General features: G+C 39.0%; 1 protein-coding gene across 1 annotated transcript in view; it reads right to left on the minus strand.

The window, feature by feature from the left end:
* ARL3 (ADP-ribosylation factor-like 3) overlaps positions 1–15,375 on the minus strand; it is a 45,863-nt gene that overhangs the window by 19,747 nt on the left and 10,741 nt on the right. The window contains exons 2-3 of the mRNA XM_006831299.1: positions 13,843–13,986; positions 10,337–10,453 (exon numbers count right to left, since the gene is read on the minus strand). Of these exons, the coding sequence (XP_006831362.1) occupies positions 10,337–10,453; positions 13,843–13,986 (261 nt within the window). The remainder of the gene's footprint in view (positions 1–10,336; positions 10,454–13,842; positions 13,987–15,375) is intronic.

Below are 15,375 nucleotides of genomic sequence, written 5' to 3' on the forward strand. Positions count from 1 at the left end.
TCACATTTGGCAAGGTGGAAGGTCAGAGAAAAAGAGGAAGACCTCTAGAGAGATGGATTGGCAAAGTGGCCGTATCAATGGGCTCAAGCATGGCAACAATTGTTAGGTTAGCCCAGGACCAGGCAGTGTTTCATTCTGTTGTGCATAGGGTCGCTATGAGTCAGTACCGACTTGATGACACCTAACAACAACATGAAAAACGAACAGTTGGGAGAGAATAAGGAATGGAGAGAGAGTTTTAAGAGTAGATAAGAAAGATATCCAGCCAAAGACCTGAGAATCTAGAGGCTGAAGGTCAATGAGAAGAAAGCTTCAATTTTCACTTATAATTGTTTGCTAAATTACTTGCTATTTATTGCTTTGACATAAAATTTTATATGAAACATTTCCATGAAAATACTTAAAAGGAGAACTTTCCTAATTATGCACTGGGCTGCTAACCACAAGGTCAGCAGCAGCCTCTCAGAACTCACCAGCCTCCCAGCAGGAGAAACATGAGGCTGTCTGCTCCTGTGAAGATTTACAGTCCCAGAAACCCAAGGGACAGTCCTACTCTGCCCGATCAGATTACGATGAGTCGGAATCAACTTGATGGCAGTGGGTTTGGTTTATGGGTTATACACAAATTGTTTCCTGTCAGTTGTTATTTCTCTCAGCTAAGTTTTATGAAATTTGAAAATTACTACACAGTAATTCCAGTAGAAAATCTATAAAACTGCTCCATTTATTACTTTAAATAAAGGCCCAGTGAGAAGGCCTAAGCATAAACTAGTCTCTGATGATCCCACAAGTTTATTTTCTTGGCACTGGTACACTCTCCCTGGTTACCCCTTTCCTCAGCCCTATCCAGTTTCTCTTAGGAACTCTGGTAGTGTAGTGGTTATGAATCGGGCTGTGAACCTTAAGGTCAGCGGTTTGAAACTACCAGCTGCTCCGCAGGAGAAAGATCAGGCTTTCTACTCCCATAAAGATTTACACCCTCGGAAACCCTGTACAGGGTCGCTATGGGTCGGAATCGACTCGACGGTGCTTAACATCCAGTTTCTCTTAGCTACAACCTGTTTTCTTCTGGACAACATAAGAACAGCTACTTTCAAGAAAAAGACAGTCTTTCTTCCTCCCTTTTTAAACACGTTTGTTGGCTAATCTAGTCATGTTAAAGAAAATAATGCATTTAAAAACAGACTAAGAGTTAATCAAGAAATTTTCTAGTCTTCAGCCAGGAAGTTTCAGAGAAAGTTAAACATTTATTATATTTCTGACTGAGCTTAAAACAGTATGTTGTTGTTAAGTTCTGTAGAGTCGATTCCAACCCATAGTGACCCTGTATAGGGTTTCCAAGGAGAGGCTGGTGAGCTTGAACCACCGACCTTGCAGTTCAAATGACTTTAGTCTGACGCATTAACTTACAGTGCCACACACACCAGGACTCCTAAAGCAGTATTTGTTGTTGTTAAGTGCCATCAAGTCAGTTCCAACCCACAGCGACTCTGGGTAAGGTTTCCGAGGAGCAGCTGGTGAGCTTGAACCGCCAACCTTGCAGTTCAAATGGCTTTGCAGTCTGGTGCATTAACCCACAGCACCACCCTAAAGCAGTATGGATGGTCATAAATCAAGTTATAAAACCTATCCTAAAAGGTTATTATCCATGCAGTTAGAAAAGCAAAGCCAATTCACATCTTCCTAGGCAAGTGGTTTGAAATTCTTATTTGGTTGAAGGAGAAATAACTAGAGAAAATGATCTTTTGTGGATGAAGGGTCAGTCAACTCTGGACCATGCAGGGACCCCAGTGCCCAGTGTGTGAAGGGAGGGGCTCTGGGACTCTTTTGTTTTGGCTCCTCCTCCCTCCTGCCACCACCTTTTGGCCATTTTATCACTCCATTTCTCCACCAGAGGGTGGTGGTGGGGTATGCCATTGAGTACATTCCCACTCACAACAAACCTGCGTAGGAATTCCAAGAGAGGTTAGTGGGTTTGCATTGCCGACTTGTGGCCACCAGTCCAGTGTTTATCCTATAGCACCACACCACTAGGGCTCCCACCAGAAGGTAGATGGAGACCAAAAAGAAGATGACATTCAAAACTGTTTTTTATTGATTGATCCTGGGTGCTTTAGCACTCAGGTGCTTATCCTACAGCGTCATACATATAGCCTGAGCAAAGGTTTGAAAGGGGGCTGAAATGGACTGATCAACAAATAAAAGTTTCGGGATCATTTTTGGTGTTCAGTTATCCTCCAGCAGTACGGATGCTCAAGTATCAGCAACATTATGGAAATCATACAAGAGATAGTTCTTTGAGAGCTCTCTCACTTGATGTCCTGTATTTTAGATATGGAAATGATGGCAAAGTTACTTTGTTTAAACCATGTTAAATTTAAAAACAAAAATGAGAATAAAAAATCTAACAGAGCTTAGTAGTAACATGAATATACCTTGAAACACAAACTTGACTATGTATTTTTATCTAATGAAAAGGCTATAATCATTTCCAGGCTTAGGAGAAAAAGAAGATGCTCCACCCCTTCCCATCACACCTCAAATTTTCTTTCTTGATAACTTTCCCCAAATGTATAAGCTAAGGTCAGATATTCGCAGTGTCACCTTGCCTGAGAATGATTTTGGTACTTTAAGGAGTTGCCTCAACCGTTGCTGCTATTGGTAAGTGCCTTTGAGTCAGTTCCAACCAATAGCAACCCTGTATAAGGTGTCCAAGGAGCAAGTGGTGAGCATGAACCACTGACCTTGTGGTTCAGACTGACTTTGCAGTTCAGTGCATTAACTCACAGCGCCATACCAGGGCTCTTTAAACCATTAGGGAACCATTTAATATTCTAAAGCGGGGGTTGGCAACTTTTTCTATAAAGGGTTAGGTGGTAAATATTTTAGGCTTTGTGGCTCAAACAATCTCTTTTGAAACTATTCCACTCCTCCTAATGTAAACACTAAGCAATCAAATGAATGTAGCTGTGTTTCACCAGGGTTTTATATTGTTGTTGTTAGGTGCCATAGAGTCGGTACTGCCCCAATGCGACCTTATGCACAGCAGAGCGAAACACTGCCCAGTCCTGGGCTAACCTCACAATTGTTGCCACGCTTGAGCCTATTGATGCTGCCACTTTGCCAAACCATCTCGCTGGGGGTCTTCCTCTTTTTCTCTGAGCTGCCACCTTACCAAACATGATATCCTTCTCCAGCGACTGCTCCCTCCTGACAATGTGTCCAAAGTATGAGAGACGAAGTTTGGCCATCTTGGCCTCCAAGGAGCACTCTGGCTGCACTTCTTCCAAGACGGATCTATTGGTTCTATGGGCAGCCCATGGCACCTTCAACACTCTCCTCCAACACCATAACTTAAAAGCATCAATTCTTCTACGGTCTTCCTTATTCACAGTCCAGCTTTTGCAAGCATATGAGGTTATTGAAAGTACCATGGTTTGGGTCAGGTGCACCTTAGTCCTTCAACACTTTAAAAAGGTCTTGTGCAGCAGATTTGCCTAATGCAATACTGTTTGGCCTAATGCAATACATCATTTGATTTTCTTGACTGCTGCTTCCATGAGTGTTGATCGTTGATCCAAGTCCTTGATAACTTCAATCTTTTCTCCATTTCACCCCACCCCCACCTCTGCAGGGTTCTACTACACATGTGCACAGATCTCCTCGAAATTTAAAGTGACAGTTTCCGCTTAAAACCAAACAGCCACCACTCGTCTGTCAGCTTGTCATACTGTGGTGGTTTGTGAGTTGCTGTGATTCTGAAAGCTATGCCACAGGTATTTTAAATACCAGCAGGGTCACCCATGGTGCACAGGTTTCAGATGAGCTTCTAGACAAAGACAGACTAGGAAGAAAGAATGACGAACTACTTCTGAATCTTTAGTCACTGAAAACCTTATGAATAGCAGAGAAACACTGTCAGTACAGTGCTGGAAAATGAGTCCCTCAGGTTGGAAGGCACTCAAAATGGGACTGGGGAAGAGATGCCTCCTCAAAGTAGAGTTGTCACGAATGGAGTTAAGCTTGTGGGAGAAAAGCCCACAGAACCTTCATTTGCTCATGGGCCACAACTCAAAATGAAGAGAAACAGCTGTAAACATCCATTGAAAATTGGAACATGGAATGTACGAAGTATGAATCTGGAAACATTGGAAGTTGTCAAAAATGAAATGAAACGCATAAACATCGATATCTTAGGTATTAGTGAGCTGAAATGGACTGCTATTGGCCATTTTGAATCTGACAACCACATGGTTTACTATACTGGGAATGACAAATTGAAGAAGAATGGTGTTGCATTCCTCGTCAAAAAGAGTTTTATACAGGGATATTAAAATTTGAGTTTCATGTAATTTTAGTATGTTATGAAATACTAGTCTATTGATTTTTTTTTCAACCATTTAAAAATGTAAAAAACATTCTTAACTCTCAGGCTTTACAAAGACAGGTACAGGCCAGATTCATTTGCCTAACCCTGCTTTAAAGCAAAAAATCAGCAAGACACTCTAGTGTGGAACTGAGTTAACCAGGCAACTAAATGTGTCAAGCCTCAATTCAGTTCTAAGTAGAGTGGAATCTAGTGCAATAGGACTTTCTCAGTCAGCAGTGAAAGAGTATTTTACATACAGAAAACCAATCAGTAAAACCTACCAACCACTGCCACTTCACACTGCTGCAAATTCTGCAAACAGGGCTAAAAGTGAGCTTGGGGACTGACTTACTCCCCAAGATATATGTAATCTCAAACAGCATTGGAAAATGAAAAGTTGGTTCTGGATTGTCTTGTAGTAGGTACTGGTAGCCTAATGTAAGTGGAGAAAGTTCTTCTAGGACTGGACATTAGTTCCTGGACCCTTCTCTGCTAATGAGGAATGCAGAATTCAGGATCTTATTACAACTTATGCAGTCTACCTTCAAGGTGTTGTCGTTAAGTGCCGTGGAGTTGGTTCTGACTCATAGCCACCCTATATAGGGTTTCCAAGGAACGGCTGCTAAGTTTGAACCACCGACCTCAGGGTCCAAACCGACCTTGGGGTCTAGTGCTTGTTCTATAGCTCCACACCAGGACTCCCAAGATGTTAGAACTTTTGATTGAAATGTCTGAGACTTCCTTCTGGAGCCTTAGAATCATTAGTACCCTTGCGCTGCTCTTCTGTAGGTGCATCCTTGACAGTAATCCAGCAGACTGTTGTTGTTGTTATGTGCCATCGAGTCGTTTCCGACCCATAGCGACCCTGCATAGGGTTTCCGAGGGTGTAAATCTTTATGGGAGTAGAAAGCCTCATCTTTCTCCCGTGGTGCAGCTGGTAGTTTTGAACCGCTGACCTTAAGGTTCGCAGCCCGATTCGTAACCACTAGGCTACCAGAGCTCCTTAATCCAGCAGACTAAAAGAATGTTATTTCTCTCAGCTACTTTTCTACGTTATCCCAACACTTAGCTCAAAATGGAAAACACCATCTCTTGCTTTGAAAGACTTTTTAAAAAAGATTAACTTTATTTAATACAATTAGTTATAGCTTTCATAATGTGTCAACATTCTCATTGTGTTCTATATTCTGAAAACCACCTTGATTACTATAGCTTAATTATGAATAAGCACTGGACTTCTAACCATAGCATTGACAGTTCAAACCCACCAGAGGTTTTTTTGCTCCTGTAAAGATTTATAGCTTTGGAAACTGTATTTTGGGTCACTATGAGTTGGAAACAACCCGATGGCAGAGGGTTGTTTATTTCTTTTTGGTATTACAAGTCTTCATAGATAGAGCCATCTATGTTCTGACTTTGTTTTTCAATACTGTGAAGCTATCCTGGGTTGTTTCTTTTCCAGATAAATTTTAGAATGAATTTGTTAATAGCCACAAAACAATTTATGGGGATTTTGATTAGTATTACACTGAATTTATAGATTAAGTGGGGAAGAATTAACATCTTAATATTAAGGCTTCTAATCCACGAATAAGAGTCCTGGTGTGGCGCTGTGGGTTAATGCGCCAGACTGCAAAGCCATTTGAACTGCAAACTGCTCCTCAGAAACCCTACACAGGGTCGCTATGGGTCGGAACTGACTTGACAGCACTAAACAACAACAACAATCCATGAATATGGAATATCTCTTCATTTATTTAGATATTTGATATCTTATTTTAGAGTTTTACAGCTCCCCTCATTTAGATTATATGTACATATTTTGTTAGGTTAATGCCTAAATTTCTTTTTTTTTTGGGGGGGGGCATATTCTTTTAATTTTAAAATAAATTGCTGGCATAAAGGAAAACAATATGCTTTTTTTTTTTAAGCAATATACTTTTGTATACTGATCTTATTTCCTACCATCCTGTTCTGTTTCTTAGTTCCAAGAAGAGATTTTTCTTTATTTTCTCATTGATTCTTTGAAAATCTTTTAAGGTTCCATTTTTCTGATATGCAGTTTCAGATTACAATGTAGAGACTGGTTTTGCAATCTTCTATTTCAAGTATTTATAACATATTTGGGATTTGCTTTATAATATTTGTTTTATAAAGTAGTTGTAGGAGAGCTATGATGCCCAAACAAAACTTAAGGAAGGTGAATTTGGGGTACGTCATAGGGTTTTATTACACTATTTTCTTGACATTTATGTAAATTTGAAATTTTCTGGAAAAAAAAAAGTTAAGTATGTACATATTCTTTCAAATTACTGAAGATTCTTTTGATTTTAAAGGAAAATATTTTCTTTCTCCCAACATTTACCTTTTTCTATTTTCTTAAAAAAGTACTTGATAAGTTTTGGAAGAGTAACTGGTAGAATTGGTGGACAAATGGATGGAAGCATATATCTTATCTTTTCTCCTTATCCATTTAAAGCTTTAACCTGGTACCTAGAGTAGAATGGAATGTAACTCATTGAAGGCAGAGTGTGTTATGTAACAAGCCTGTACCATCTCCATCTCAAATGCTTTTACTGATTTAATGGCAGTGTACTTTTATATTCTGGTATTATTCTCCATCCAAGAATTGTGAGGAATGAATTAATTCACTGCTTCTCAGACACCCAGCATGAGGTAGACGCTTTCCCATTTTACATAAAAACTTAACAAGCCCTTGAACTTGGCCAAAATGGACTTAAAATGGAAGGGAATTTAGAGGATATAAAACTCTATACAGACTTGTGGTGTGGCACTGTGGATCAGGACTGGACTGCAAACCACAAGGCCGGCAGTTCAAACCCAGCAGCTCCTCCTTGGAAACCCTAAACAGGGTCACTGTGAGTTGGAACCTACTTGAAGGCACTTAACAACACAACAACAACAAAACTGTATACATAATGCCAGACTCCACACATAACAATTACCCATTTCATTCATTCAGGCACTTTTCTAGGTACTGGGGATACAAAAGCAACAAGAAAACGTAAAGCAAAGTTCCTGCCCTCAAGGAGCTTGCACTCCAGTCCAGGAGGCAGATAGTATGCAAAAATACACCTGGTGATGACAGGCAAGGAAAAATGATGTGCCAAAAAGGTGGGGGTGAGGGATCTAGGGGTCTTAGTGGTAAGGTGACATCTTTCAAACAAAGACGAAGCAGGTGAGGTAATGAGTCATGCAGAAATTTAAATTCTAGCACGCCAGTGTCAAAAGGACAACAAGGGGCCCAGCAAGACTGGAGCCAAGTTAAAGAGAAGGGAGATGAGGCAGCAAAATACAGGGGACCTTGTAGGCCACTGTAAGAACTCTGGCTTTTACTCTGAGATGGGGAACTTGTTTTCATAAGATCACTATAGATACTGTGTTTAGGTAGAATAAAGGGAGGTAAGTCAGAAGTACGGAGACTAGTTAGGATGATAATGTAGTAATCGATGCACAGGAGCATTGGAGGTAAAAAGAAGCGGTCAGATCCTAGACCACTAGGATCTTAGTGTTGGCAGGATTTGCTGATGAGTAATCCAGGATGCCACCAGTGTTTCTGAATAAATGGAATTGCCATTTACTGAGAAGACTGTAGGAGAGGAGATATAGATAGGAATTTGGTTTTGAACATGTCGCAGCTGAACTGGATACTGAACTGAAGATGTCAAATAGGCAACAGTGGTGTGTGAAACTGGAGTTTTCGGGGAACATTCCCAGTTGATAATCATGTTAGTTTGGGATTCACCAGCATGGAGATAATAATTACAGCCTTAGGACTGGATGACGTCACCTCAGTAGTGACTTAAGGAAAGAATAAGGATTGCACTCTGGGTCACTCTTACATTTGGAAGTTGGGGAGACAAGGGCAAAAAAAATATCAACAGAGATTGAGGAGGCATGATAGATGAGGGAAACCAAGAGAGAGAAGCATTCTGGGAGTCAAAAGAAGAGGCTATCCCAAGGGCAGCATGACCAGCTATATCAAATGTGCGAGTAGGTTGAGTAAGATGAGTGATGAAAACACAACACTGGACTTAGCAATGTGGAATAACAACGGAGGACTTAAGAGTGATGGTGAAAACAGAGAGAACAGAACACTCTTTGGAGGAGCTTAGCTGTGAAGGGAGGCCAAGGAATGAGACAGTATTTAGAGGGGAATGGATGGTCAAGAGAAGTGGTTTGTTGTTTGTTTTTAAACAAGAGAAATTACAGGATGTACATATGCTGAAAGGATTGATCCAGTAAAGAGAACAAACAAGAATTAAAGTTATCAGCCAAAATTAAACTATTCAAGACAAAAAAGAGTGAAATATTGTTGAGGGAAGCAAATGGACGAGGGAAATGCAGGGTTCCCAGGCTGAGGCAGGTGGACACACATTTAAAGTAAGACTTGTCACTTTGGTTTAGTTTGTTTTTTTTTTCCTACTTACATTCAGCTCCACAGGTTTAATCATGGAGAAGATAGAAAGTTGGATTAGACGAGGGTTGGAGTTTTTCTAGGCAAGTGTGATTAAGGGAGAGAAAGGAAAGGGGTCAGATGATGTCTATAAGGGAGTGATTATATAGATGGATCACAAAATCTAAGCTAAGGAGAAAGTGAAGACATGAGGAAGATAAGGGACAGTGAAAAGGAATTAGGATTAATGGATTATAAATGATGAGGTATAAGAATTGTTGGAGTCAGGAGACTAGATGGAGGGAAGCTGGAAAGACAGGAGATGGTAGCCAGAGAATGAGATGTTTGAATTTATGATTGAGGGGATGAAACTACTGGACATGAAAAGGTCTATGCAGAGAGTCTTAACCATTTTTCAGTCATGAATCTTTGGCAGCCTAGACCCTTTCTTGGAATATTCTAAAATCCACACAATAAAATATACAGTATTACAAATTATACAGAATTATAATCATCAAAATACTTTTAAATGCAACAACGCAGATTTATGATTGAGAACTATACAAACTTCTTTGTAACACAGTAAGTAACAAGATCTAGTGGGGAGTTTAACAACTACCAAGATTTTGAGGTAGTGGTGAAGTGATGAATCTAAACAGCATTTCACATTATCTGCAGTAACTTTAATGTGATATGCAAGTATCTATTGCTATTGGTAACAAATACTAACATTTCTAAAGGTAATAAAGTATAGAAATGACTGATATTATTGTAGTTTATTGCCAATGATCGTAATTAAAGTGAATGCAAACTTATACTTAAGAGTGTAGTGAAAATAATATGCAATTCCCAAGCCCCCAAGCCCCAAGTTCAGGAGACCTCTGATTATACAGAGGGTGGCTAAGGTAGGATATAAGATAAGGTCACTGGAAGACTCGAGACAAAGGTGAAGGAGTGGAGGTGAAGGAACTGGAGAAATCATGTATATGGATAGTGTAATTTCCAAGACTCTGAAACAGTAACTCCCAGAGACAATGACAGTTAATTGGAACCTAGAATCTCAGCTTCTGAACGAATCCCCAATGCAAGAGGCAGGTTCTTCTACTTCTGGGCAGTTATAATCGTAGGAAAATTCTTTATTCTGAAGTAAACTCTACTTCTTTAACACTCTCCAGGCTGTCCGTAGCTTACTCCTCTAGAAACTCGTCATAATTAGACTGATCTCTTTGGCTTAGGATAGTTCTTGAAGCAACTGAAGACAATTCTAATCATTCTCTTTTCTAGGCAGAACATCATCAGGACTGTCAGCTGCTCACATCACTGTGGCAATTAATAAGGTATGTGTGGGTACAATACTGTTACTGAGCAACAACAAAACATTTCTTATAGAAGTTATACAAAGCTCTTCCTCCTTCATAACCTGGAGCCTTCTACAAACCCTGGTCACAATGATTAATGTTATGGCAATGAAAGAACATTATCGTGTTAATGTTACTAACACATGGCAGAAATGACTATGAATTAATTGATGTATTAGAAGGAGTACTTACAAGAATATCGGTATTTTCAAAATAATTCCTCCAGTATGGTCTAATTTTCCTTTGTCCACCAATATCCCATACATTCAGTTTAAAACCTTGTGATTGTACACTTTTGATGTTAAAACCCTGAAACAGAGGCAAAACCGCTAAGTTTTATTATGCCTTGAGATCCAAATTCTGACAAAGTTGCATTTAATACCTTGTTATTTATGAATTATGAGGTACCCTGCTGTATGTGACAATGTTAATTAACACTGGAAATGGTTTGCTGTGGCAGGGCAGAGAGGAAACACCTTGATTCATTCAGGTTGTGGTGATTGTTATTCAGTACCATGGAGTTGGTTATGGTCATACTGACCCTGTATAGTTTCCAAAGAATAACTATTGGGTTAGCAGTCCAGTGCTTGTCCTACAACGCCACCACAGGACTCCTCAGAGTTGTGGAGTCTGTTAATGTCATGGCAACAATGGAACTTTCTGCAATGAATACATATATGTAAATTGCTCAGAGGACTTGGTATGAGACTAGCTCTGATAATCATCACAGACCACACCCCTGATGAGTCCTCAGGCTTATGAAATTTAACAACAAAATGTAACTAACAAAACACAGATGATCAATCGGAAGATTCAACAGAACAGGACAAATCCTGAATTTAAAAAGAGGCAAGAATGGCCAATTGGGAAGATTGATTTCTTCAAAAGGAGCTCAAAATAAAAGTAATTTCCTCAAACGAATTAATCAGGAAAAGGGTGGAGCTGGACTCAGGCACTATGGGGGAGGTGGAGTTTATAAGAAGAGTATCAACCCAATGGGGAAGTTGGGGCCTGCTGGGATAGCATTTTAAGCTCTGAAGTGGAGCCCTCAATTACAGGCAGCTAAGGAACCAAACAGAGAAGAGGGCATTTAGAACTGTTCATTAGTAGGCATTTCTGATGAGCATGAAGACAGTCACTCAGGGTGGAACTTTAAGGTAGCAAATCAGTGGCAGGTAGAACTGTGAACTGGGAATTAGTGTGGAGAGAAAGAATTAACAAGATCATTTCATGATCAAGTGTCTGGCAAGAATGACGAGGGGACTTCAAAACGTTCGTGGAAAAACAGAATGAAAAGATAGGGAATTTTTTGATTCCCCCTTATACAGTAAAATCACGATTTGAAAAATCCAATCAACAGTCCGTAACTATAGAAGAAACACTGCATCTAGAATAACTGGGGTTAAATGGGTTTGGGGTTGTCTCCATAAACATTTGCTTTCGTCTGGCAGTTTGCCAACACCACTGTCGAGCACAGAAGGACAAGGAGCAGTGCAATGGCACAAGAACACTGTCACTCAATTTCCACAGAGGTATGATAAAACAGTAAACTAGAGAATTACTGGGAATGATGCTGACATACCACACCTCTAAACTGTCAATGAGTGAATACATTCAAAGTTTAAGAACTCTAAAGGGAAAAAGCTTAAGCTTATTGTAAAAGGCTGCTTCATCTGACTCATTGTCAAAACTACTTTTGTGTCTTAAAATTTTTTTACACTAAATGTCAAACCCAATAACATCAAACCCTTTTTTCAGAACGAGGCAGAAAGTAAAATCAGAGGAAATTCTAGGATTTCGTCCTATTGTATCAGCTGCTTTAAAATCCTATAACACACCAGACCCAACAAATCTACTAGAAAATTATTCTAAGGAAACAACAATGAATGGGTACCACATTTTGAGATGTGTATTACATTGGTGTTTAAATACCTAATAACGTAGAAAGATGTCCCAGATACACTAAGTGAAAAAGATACAAAGCCATTTTTATCTTTTATTTTAAATATACCCATTATGTGTAGGAAAAAAGACTGGACATATGCCTATGTGTAATGGATCTACTCCTGCTTTCCAAATTTACTACAAAGGACACATCAGTTACTTTTTCTAGCATAAAACAAAAACACATAAAAGTCTGTTTTTAAAGAATCAATGTGAAACCTTGACCTAAAAAGATAGCAAGATCACGACCTGTGGCCTATCCAACAAAGCCTGAAGGTTAGAATTGGACCCTGGGGTTCATAACCATGTTTGCAGTGAGGAAGTCTATCAATATGGTCTACAGAGTACAGCCCACTGCTAATACTCCAATAAAGGAGCTCTTCTTTTACTGGCAGAAATTCTCACACAGTATTATGTTTTCAGCCCTTAAAGATGCTATTTAAAAAAAAAAAAAAAGGCGTTGTAAGATAAGCACTGGACCACAAGGTCGATCAGCAGTTCAAACTCATCAGCTGCTCCTCAGAAACCATATACAGGGTCACTATGAGTTGGAATCAACTGGACAACACTTAACAACAACAAGGTTATACTACTGTAATTTGATCCTCCTTATGTCCTCTGTTGGAGTCCTGGTGTAGCACTGTGGGCTAATGCATCAGACTGCAAAGTCGTTTGAACTGCAAGGTTGGTGGTTCAAGCTCACAAGCTGCTCCTTGGAAACCCTATACAGGTTTGCCATGGGTCGGAATCAACTCAACGGCACTTAACAACAACAACAACATGCCCTCTGTTATATTTTGTTCAGAAGCTATAAAATTACTCTTTTGGTAGCAGTTGAAATGACTTTTCTCCAAAGAATTCCAAATCAGTAATGTTCACAGGCTGTGAAGTACACCCACACTGAAAGCAGCCATTTAAACTCAACACCAAGATCTTACCCCAGGAAGATAACAGAAAATGCTAAATCACCTTGGTTTCGTTAAAACCTCTATGCTCTAAATACTTTAAAGCTACTAAGTCTAATAAGGAGTCTTGGTGTGGTGCTGCAGAATAAACACTGGACTGCTAACCACAAGGTCTGGGGTTCAAACCCACCAGTAGCTCCTTGGAAACTCAATACAGGGTCAGTCATTATAAGACAGAACCAACTCAAAGGTACTTAACAACACCAAGCCTAACTGGGCTGTCCCCAATTAGGAAGGCCAGCAGCTTGGCCAAAAAGGTCAACTTCTCAGGATCTAAAAAAGCACACTAGAATCTTCCAGTCAAAATTTGTTTTAAAACTTATAAATAAAACACAAAAGATAAGACAACAGTGGTGCTCTTAAGTATTTGTGCGAAAGAAGGTTGATGACATTAGATTAAAAAAATATAGGTAACTATTTTCTACTGAAAAAACTGGTATTTGTTAATACTTGTATTTGTTAAGTTTGAAAAATGCACAGTAAGCTATTGAGAGCGGGGTTTTGCAGAATATTATTTAGTTTTCTTTTTTTGTATTTATACTTTCTCTGTATTTTCTACACGTACTAATTACTTAATAAAGGAAGGTAAAACTATTAAAAAATATATAGGTTATCATTTAGATCTAAGGGAATCAATTGTGTCTTGGTACAGTTTTGAAATTTTAGATTACATAGACTTTTCTCTACAATAAAGCTTGGCAGTGGACAGAATTATATTCCTCATTTTGCCCTTCATGATTATCATCTTCCTTGTATCACACAACCATGTGGGGCCAAGACAGTGTTCACCTGTGTAGGTGTGATGTGGCTGATGTCTTCAGATGCCAGCTGCTTCAGAAGGGTAGTCTTGCCAGCATTATCCAAGCCCAGGAGAAGGATTCTCACCTCCTGGTCTGGTGCACTTTTCAATTTGCGCAGAATTGACAGTAAGCCCTTGAACAACCATAAAGAGAGAAATTACTTTTGGGGCACTGATTTGATGTTACTGGACATTCAAATATCTACTCCTCAAAAAAAGTTTTTGGTTATGGATACCTTATATCAGCATGACTTTCCACTCCAATTTACCTCATTTGCTTCTTCTTTTCAAGTTTTGGCAGAAGCCTAATTCAGAAGCTTAATAAATAGCATGGCTTATTCCTGCTCCTCCTATAAATCTAGTTTAGCTGTCATCCCCAATCTCATGAGAGTATGCACTATTATCCCACCTGTATTCCTATAGCTCTTTATACATACTTAAGAGTAGAGTGCTCCAGAGGAGATTGTAATCATTGCAATGAAACAATGGTGTAAATCCGATGTTCTGCCATGTAAAACCATCACTCAGCTCACAACTTAAAAAAAAAAGAGTAGCATGCCCATCATATAAGGATTATAACAAATTGTTTTGTACAAGGGAGTTTCAAAAGTTCCTGGAAAAATGGAATGAAAAAATAACGGAGACAACAACCCTAGTGAGGTATGCACACCATGGAATGGCCAACCATTCCAGATAAAAAGGGCAGCATTTACCTAAGGACAAAGTTCAGAAGGGATGGGAAAGAAGTTGGAAAGGAAATAAGAATCATAGGGAAGTGGGATAACTGATGTTAAGTGGAGGAGGTTGCAGTCCTTGAAATGCAATGAAGTATACGATTCGTTGAATGTAAAAATGATTATCTGCTCTGTAAACCTTCACTCAATACACAAGAAAATGTTTTAAAATAAAACTTAAAACATAACAGAATTTTTCCACGAACTTTTTGAAGCACACTTGTATATTTTTCTCTTTTACATGAGTCAAGTTTCTTGCCAGTAAGGACTATAGTTTCTCTGTCTTCCACAATGCGTAGAGATTATTAGATAGATGTTACATAATAGATATGACAGACACAATAATAATGTTGTTGATGTTAAGTGCTATCAAGTCGGTTCCAACCCATAGGGTTTCCAAGGAGCAGCTGGTGAGATTGAACTGCCTACCTTCCCTACTGTAAGGGTCTTGTGAAAAGTTAAACTATGGTAAGGTATTTGAACAAAGAAGTCTTAAACATGAAGTGAAATAGATCAAGTCTTCAAAAGAGAGCCTAGCTATAAATTTGTATCAAATTACATATAATATTATATAAAATACAAATTTATAGCTAGGCTTTTTTATGGTAATTTGTAGAGTTTTTTTTTTAAGCTTTTATTGTGGACTGAAAGTTTACAGGGCAAATCATCAGTTTTACACTTAACAAATCATACATCTTGTTTCATTAAAATAATTATAATCCCCTCCCATGTACCATCAGTCAACAGTATTTCCTGCTGTTCACTTTAGCTTTTTTTAAAAAACAAACA

This window comes from Chrysochloris asiatica, unplaced genomic scaffold (assembly GCF_000296735.1).
Source record: "Chrysochloris asiatica unplaced genomic scaffold, ChrAsi1.0 scaffold00003, whole genome shotgun sequence".
Lineage (NCBI taxonomy): Eukaryota > Metazoa > Chordata > Mammalia > Afrosoricida > Chrysochloridae > Chrysochloris > Chrysochloris asiatica.